At 47.4% G+C, this 7,364-nt stretch overlaps 1 protein-coding gene across 1 annotated transcript in view; it reads right to left on the bottom strand.

Moving 5' to 3' along the window:
* ANGPTL4 (angiopoietin like 4) overlaps positions 1–7,049 on the bottom strand; it is an 11,806-nt gene extending 4,757 nt beyond the window's left edge. The window contains exons 1-4 of the mRNA XM_044672732.1: positions 6,409–7,049; positions 5,883–5,993; positions 5,572–5,689; positions 2,439–2,552 (exon numbers count right to left, since the gene is read on the bottom strand). Of these exons, the coding sequence (XP_044528667.1) occupies positions 2,439–2,552; positions 5,572–5,689; positions 5,883–5,993; positions 6,409–6,912 (847 nt within the window). The 5' untranslated portion in view covers positions 6,913–7,049. The remainder of the gene's footprint in view (positions 1–2,438; positions 2,553–5,571; positions 5,690–5,882; positions 5,994–6,408) is intronic.
* Between the last annotated feature and the right edge of the window lie 315 nt (positions 7,050–7,364).

The following is a 7,364-nucleotide window of genomic DNA, read 5'->3' as shown; positions in this document are numbered from 1 at the left end:
CTCCCTCCCTCCCTCCCTCCCTCCCTCTCTCTCTCTCTCTCTCTCTCTCTCTCTCTCTTTCTTTCTTTCTTTCTTTCTTTCTTTCTTTCTTTCTTTCCCTTACCTTCCCCTGGAATACCATGTAATGGTTCCAGGGCAGAAGAGTGGTAAAGGCTAGGCAATGGGAGTTAAGTGACTTGCCCAGGGTCACACAGCTAGGAAGTGTCTGAGGCCAGATTTGAATCCAGGACCTCCCATCTCTAGGTCTAACTCTCAATTCACTGAGCCACTCAGCTGCCCCTTGGATAAGTATATGTTTTTTTAAATCACCAGCAGAGAGATAATAACTGAGACCATGGGAGTTGAGGATATCACCAAATGAAAGAGTATAGCAAGAGAAGAAAGAGAAAAGGGTCTAAGCAGAGCCTTTGGAAACCCCTACAATTGGTGAGGGTAACTTAGATGAATGAAGAATATCCAATAAAGGAAATAAAAAGGGAGTGGTTGGACAGTAGGATGAAAACCAGGAGAGAGCAGGGTCATGAAAACTTGGAGAGAAAGGAGAAAAGGGTGATGGATATAGTGTTGAAGCTATAGAAGTCAAGAAGGATGAGGATGGAGAAAAGGTTGTTAGATTTGGCAATTACATGATTAGTCACTAGTAATTAGTAACTAACATTAGTAACTTTGGAAAGAGTAGTTTCAGTTGAATGATAAGGCCAGATGCTAGATTGCAAAGAATTAAGGAGAGGAAGGAAAGGTGAGACATTTATAATAGATGGCTGCCTTCTTTTTAAACCCTTATCTTTTCTTTTAGAATCAATACAAATTCAAATATAGTTCTAAGACAGAAGAGTGGTTAAGAGTTAGGCAACTGGGATTAAGTGATATGCCCAGGGTCTGAGGCCAGATTTAAACCCAGGTCTTCCTGATTCCAGACCTGGCACTCTATCCACTGAGCCACCTTGCTGCCCCAATAGATGGTCTTCTTGAGAAGTTTAGCACAAAAGGAAGGAGAGATAGCAAATGATAGTATCAGGGATGAAACAAGAGGGAAGGGTATTGTTTTTCTTTTTTTCCTTCTGGGAATGGTGGAAGGGGAGGTGGGGAGACGGAGACAGACAGAGAGAGAGAGAGAGAGAGAGAGAGAGAGAGAGAGAGAGAGAGAGAGAGAGAGAGAGTGAGTTAGGATTATTTCCCCTGTCAAAGAGAAAGAAAAAGAAGGGCATTCAAGCATTTTTTTAAAAAGATGAACAGAAAGAAGGTTAGAAGAAAACACAGACCAGCAGGCAGCTTTGAAAGTTACATATTAAATTCATTATATTATTAAAAGTAAAAGTGAGGTTTTGAACAATGATACATGTATAGCCCAGTAGAATTGCTTGTCAGCGCCAGGAGGGGGGCAGGAAATCATGTAAACACAAAAAAATAGTCTAAATAAAAAAGTAAAAGTGAACTAGTTTCTTTTGTAAAATGCAGGTGAAGGACCCATCTTTTGTTAAAAGACCAAATGCTCTATTAATAAATTATGTTTTTCTCAAAAAAATAAAAGTGAACTGTACAAAAAAGAGACTCACAATTTCATGTGCAACCACCCTTTTCGATCCTACTATGTGTAGCACCCCAATACGAAAATGCTTGTTTTATGTAGTATTTAAGTACAGAATGCAAAAAAAAAAAAATTTCAACAAAAAAATCCTTGGCCTCTGATCCTCTCTAGCAGTGAATGCCTTTTTTCTATTATTACCTCGTGTCTATTTTTTATGTATCATATGTTTATGTTTCATACATACATATATATGTGTATATGTGTGTGTGTTCCCCATTAAAATCTAAACTCCTTTAGGGCCTAGACTTTCATTTTTAGGCTTTATATTCCTAGCATCTAGCCCAGGGATAGTGCACAAAGTCGGTACTTAATAAATGATTGATAGGGGGTATAGCAGAATTGATTAAAAGAATGTACAGCCTCAAAGTTCTGTCATCTCCTGGCAGAATATATTTATTCTGGAAGCTGAGACTTTCCAGCTCTATCAGACAATATAGGCCCCAGATACTGAAGTTTAACAGATGAAGTCTAGAGTTCTCTAGACATGCCCTAGAGAGCTCAGTTTCTGAAATCCCTCAAGTTTGCTGATTGCCATCTTAAATCCTTTGTCGATACTCTTTTCAAATCAGGCTACAGGATGTTACTCTTTTTTCTCCTCCAAGGGGACATTCTCTGAGCTTAAAAAGAAAGTCATTGATTAGGACAATGGAATTCACCTGGCTAAGGGGACCAGAGCGGGCTCAGTGGAAGTCATACCTTTTCTCTTAAGAGACATCAGAAGGTGAGCTCCTAGAGGGCAAATACCACATTTTTGCCTAGGTATTCTCAGCTCTTAGCACAATGCCTAGCACACAGTAAAGAGAAGGCCCCTGCCTTGCTATAGACCCCCTCCATAGACCGTCCCTCATACCTGAGGTCATCTTGCAATTCACAAGGAAAGGTGAAGAACCTTGGGGCTGAATGTGGAAGAGTCCACTCTGGCGTTCTCCACCCAGAAAGAGTTGATGACAATCCTGGGGCAGCTCTGTAAGAAAGAGAGAGATGAACATGGAGATTAGAGGAAAGAGCTACAGTTGGTCCTCAATCTACTCCCTGGGCAGGTCTATAAAGGAACTCTTTTTATATACCTTTCCCAAGGGGGCATAGGTTGAGGATGAATTCCAAAATTCCTGAAAGATGGCTTCTTGCCCAAGTCAGAATTAGATCTTCCCACTCATGGCTTAAGCTGAGGGTAATAAGCCATGGCTCTCTGCCTTCCCTCTTCCCAGACCTGCTCCCCTCCTCCAAACCAAATACACACATACTCTTTGTCTGGGGATGTGTGCAGAAGGGCAGGGTCAGAGATTTTTTATTCTTTCCTAGGGCCCATTTACCCAACTAAGGAATGATTCATATCACAGCCTTTCCAGACAGAAGGGTTTAATGTATGAGAGAGAACATGAGGGCCCCAGGGCCTGAAGTGTGGTGTGTGTATGCAGGTGGGTGTAAAGGCAAACTTGGCCAACTTTGGGCTTTTTCCTGGACTATTCTGGACCAGGGCCCCATCAATACCCTCAACTCCCTAAAAGTGGAGATGACTCTACTGAAACCCTCTGCCCCCATTCTGGGGTTGGGGCTTGTTTTTCTCCCTTATCCCTCAGTAGAGCCCCAATGGGCTGAAAGTAGTTGGGCACTAAGGGGATGTTTGGGGGACAGACCCTGGGAAGACTGAATCAGGCAGGCCCTGGGAGTAAGGGAAAGGTCAGGAGGGGGATGGGACTAGAAGAGCTGAAGTTACTGAAGGACAGTGTCTAGAGGGGGAGGAAGAATGTTTAGGAGAGAGTGATAGGAAGACATTTCCTGGCGATTCCCCTTTCCCCTACTTTCCTCTCTTCCAATCCTAGTGGCTCCCAGCCAAACTCCCAATCTGGCCTTGATTACAACCAGAATGTTTGTCTCCAACAAGCTCTGAACTTTCCCCTACTTGGCGTCTACTCTAGGAGAAACAAGACCCTGTCTCCCCAGGCTCCCCCTTCCTCCCCCCAATCCCATTCCTCCTTCTCCTGTTCCCTAAGTAAGACTGGGTCACTCAGTTCTCCTTAAGAGAGCCACCCCCTCCTCCAGCCCAGCTTCGACTGTTAAGATTCCTTCCTAGGAACCTTCTACAGTACAGTAGGGGCCACTTGGTTCTCCCAGCCATGGAAAATCTTGGGGCAGAAGCAAAGCCTGAGACTCAAGTCTGCCTATTGGGTCCACTAGCAGCCTTAGCCCTAGTGGGTCAGGCCAAGAAAGGGATAGGGAAACCAACAGGTGATAATGAGGCCAGCACGAAGACATCAAGAATTGCTCCAGGCTAAGTGAAGAGAGAGAGGAAACTTCCTTCCAGTTGATGTCAGCCTGGAGACACATGCATATTATGTATATGTGAGACATGGAGTAAATACATCAGTGAAGGAGAATACTTGAGAGAGGAGGATGATAGTATTTTGTGACAGGTGGCTCTAAGAGTGGTTGTGTGGTTTTGTGTGTATGTATGTGTATGTAGGAGACAGAGAGAGAGAGTGAGAAAGAAAGAGTATGAGAGAGAAAGAAAGAGTACGAGAGAGAGTATGAGAGAGAAAGAAAGAGTACGAGAGAGTATGAGAGAGAAAGAAAGAGTACGAGAGAGAGTATGAGAGAGGGTATGAGAGAGAAAGAAAGAGTATGAGAGAGAGAGTATGAGACAGAGACAGAGAAAGAGAGAAAGATAGAGTATGAGAGAGTATGAGAGAGAGAGAATATGAGAGAGTATGAGAGAGTGTGACAGAGAGAGAGAAAGAGTATGAGAATTTGTAAGCCTGTGCTGAGGATTCTGAGGAGGTTTCCATCATCTGTTATAGTTTATGTTTCTTATTTCCTCTCCTTCCTGTCCACCCAGGCCATCTGGCTCATGCCAGATGAGTCTTCCTAGGATATGATCATATCACTCAAAACCTACAGTGGTTCCTCATTGCGTTTTAAATCAAATCTGAATTTAGTGTGGTCTTCAATGGGTCTCCCTAAACTTTCCCCATATTATTCTCCTCTACATCACAGTTTTGTACTCTAGCCAGGCTGTTCTACTCTTGGAAGGATGGTAATTCCTCCTCAAAATTCCCCCAAAAATCCTCCTCCAAAATTCACCTCAAGTTAATACCCATAGCATTTCATTTGTTCCATTTCTGGGGTCTAAGACACCCTATTTACTTCTCTCCATCAGTCTATGTATATCACTTCCTTTAGGAACTACTCCAAAATGACCTCTCTATTAACCAGCTTCTCATCACACTTATATTTAACTAAAATCTATGTGGTTGGAATCACATTATCTTTCTTCTGGTTCCCTGGTTGTTCTGTATTCATCTCTGCTTTATTAAGACAGTCAGGGCAGAAAAATAGGCCTTATTTCCCTCAAGGTATGGCCTTGGACACACAAAGGGCTCTCAGTAAAAGCTAGGTTAAGTGGAAATAAGAAATAGGGAGTTCCTACTGAGGCTAAGTATATACATTGTTGGAGGAAAAGTATTGAAGAAGCTGCTTTGGTTTCTCCCTGATTAGGGGAAAGGGCATGGAGCAGCTGTTTAGGTGAGGTGGGAATAGGCAAGAGAAGTAACAGGAGCAGGGTATTTTGGTGGGGGGAACCTGTAGACCCTAGGCAGCAGGGAAGGTGAATATTTTATAAGACTTCTTCCCTACTCTAGGTTAGTAAGGGCTGGCTGAAGGTTAAGCCCAGACACTAATAAGTCTTTGGATGTGGGGAAGCCTCTCCATCTTTTCTGCTTTTATCTTGGTGGAGCAAGGCTGGATGTGATGTTGGTACCTGAGTACTTGGCTCTGCCTGAGTTACTTCAGAATCCTGGCTATCACCACTATTGACTGTTTTTTGCATTTGTCTGACACCCAAATTCTGATATTCCTTCCTAACTGGTGCAAAGGAAAAACTAGTGTCAGGGAGGAGAGGCATATATGTATGTGTAAATGGAAGAAACTGAGGCTGAGGCAGATGAGGTGTAGGCGCTGGGAGTCAGAGGGGACCCAGGACTTACTAGGCTTGTCGCTGCTGTTGGGGACTGGGCGAATGTGTCGGGCCATCTTTGCCGTATTCTTCTTGACCAAAGACTTTAGTGGTACCTGCCCCAGCGCTAAAGGAGTCAGGCCTCGGAGCTGCAGACAGAAGAGAGCAGGTAACAGGTGGGATGAGGAGAATTGGAGCAAGGAGGGAGGGGAAGGTGGGCTCAGGGGCTGTTTGGGAAACTGCAGTTTTCAGTCCTGAGCAGCAGAAGCTGAAAAGGCCTCTGAGGGCTGCCTGCACCTCACCTGGACCCTACTTTAGGTTCTAGTATGATTAGGAGCCTACCTTGCTCTGCAACGTCTGAATCTTCAAGTTCTGCTTTTCCAGGTGCTGCTGTTGCTGGGCCACTTTCTGAAACAATTCCTCAATTCTGTTGTTCTGAGCCAGGAGCTGGGTCTAGGGTCAAGAAAGGAAAGAAAACCGGCTTTCATGGGCTCAGGTGAAGGGAGCTGGTATCAGGGACAGGGGAGTTTCTCTTTTGCCTGAAGGCAGATGGGATTCCAGGCTAGGGTGGCCAGAAGGAGCAAAGCAGAAGGATACCTGGGGGAGCAACCTGATTGGGAGGAGAAGGGAGTGAGAGGGATCCAGGGAGAACAGAATGGAGGAGATGGGGACGGTGGTGAAGGCGAGAGGGGGGAATCTGAGGGGTTCGGAGCACCGGAGATTTAGAACTAGAAAAGAGTCAAAGAGAAAGAACGCAAGCAGGCTAAAATGAAGTGCCCAAGGGACCTCGGGGAGGATGACTGACGGAAAGCCACCCAGACTTGGAAGGAAAGACAGGTGATGGCCAGACAGAAGGGGCGTCCCTTACCTGCAGGCTGTGCACAGCTCTCCAGGCGGCGCCCCTAATGCTGGTCTCTACCCCCTGGCCGTCATTCCTTTCCAACTGCTGGAGCTCCGTCTTCTGCTGAGTTTCCTTTTTCGGCTCCAAGTGACTCTCTGTACCTTCGGAGGCCAAGTCCACGCGACTCTCGTCTGGGCTCTCCAGCTGGGTGCCCTCCGGACTGTGCCGCGCGCGGCGAAGAGGGTCTTCGCAAGCTGGGTCCCGGGCCTGGAGACGGCGGTAGATGTCGCTTACCTGGTCCCGCGTCCGCTCCACGTGCTCCCGAAGCCCATGTCCAAGCTGCAGGAGCCCGTGTGCTATCACGTTCACCTCGTCCCACGAGGCATACTTGGCGTCGGGCCCGGCGCGGGGCACTCGGAGCTCCGGAGCCCCGGGGCGGCCCTCGCCGCGGCTGGCAGCGGCTGCGCCCAGCAGCCCGGCGGTGGCGGCACAGAGCACCAGCGCAGCTCCTGTACTTGGGGCACAGCGCATCTTCCTGCTGGCGGGGTTGCTGGGCTCCAAGGAGGGTGGCCTGGGCGCTGTAGTTGGGATGGAGGCTCGCTCAGGCTCCCAGTCTCCCTCAGTCTCAGGTGCGCCCAGGTCCGATGCGGTACTGCTTCTGGCCCCTCACCGACGGAGCCTCATTTTATGAGCTGTAGCCAGGCCCTGGATGGGGGGTGGAGGGGTGAGGGGTGTGTCCTGGAGCGAGGCGGGGTTCAGGTTTCCAGCTTCAAAGAGACCGGGCTGAAGTTCCCCCTCCCTTTCCCAACACCCTCCCTTTTCTTGGAGATCGCGAGGGATTCGCAGCTCCTCCCCCGCGTTGAGATGTGGGGACTCCTGGCTGTACTCCAGACCTCCTAGGAAGGCCAGGGGAACCTGGGAGCCCCCGGGGTGGAGATGCTTGTCCTTGCCCTCCTCCTCTTCCAGGCCTGGGGGTTCAAATA

This window comes from Gracilinanus agilis, chromosome 1 (genome assembly GCF_016433145.1).
Source record: "Gracilinanus agilis isolate LMUSP501 chromosome 1, AgileGrace, whole genome shotgun sequence".
Taxonomy (NCBI): Eukaryota; Metazoa; Chordata; class Mammalia; order Didelphimorphia; family Didelphidae; genus Gracilinanus; species Gracilinanus agilis.
This window is presented reverse-complemented; position numbering and strand designations above follow the sequence as displayed.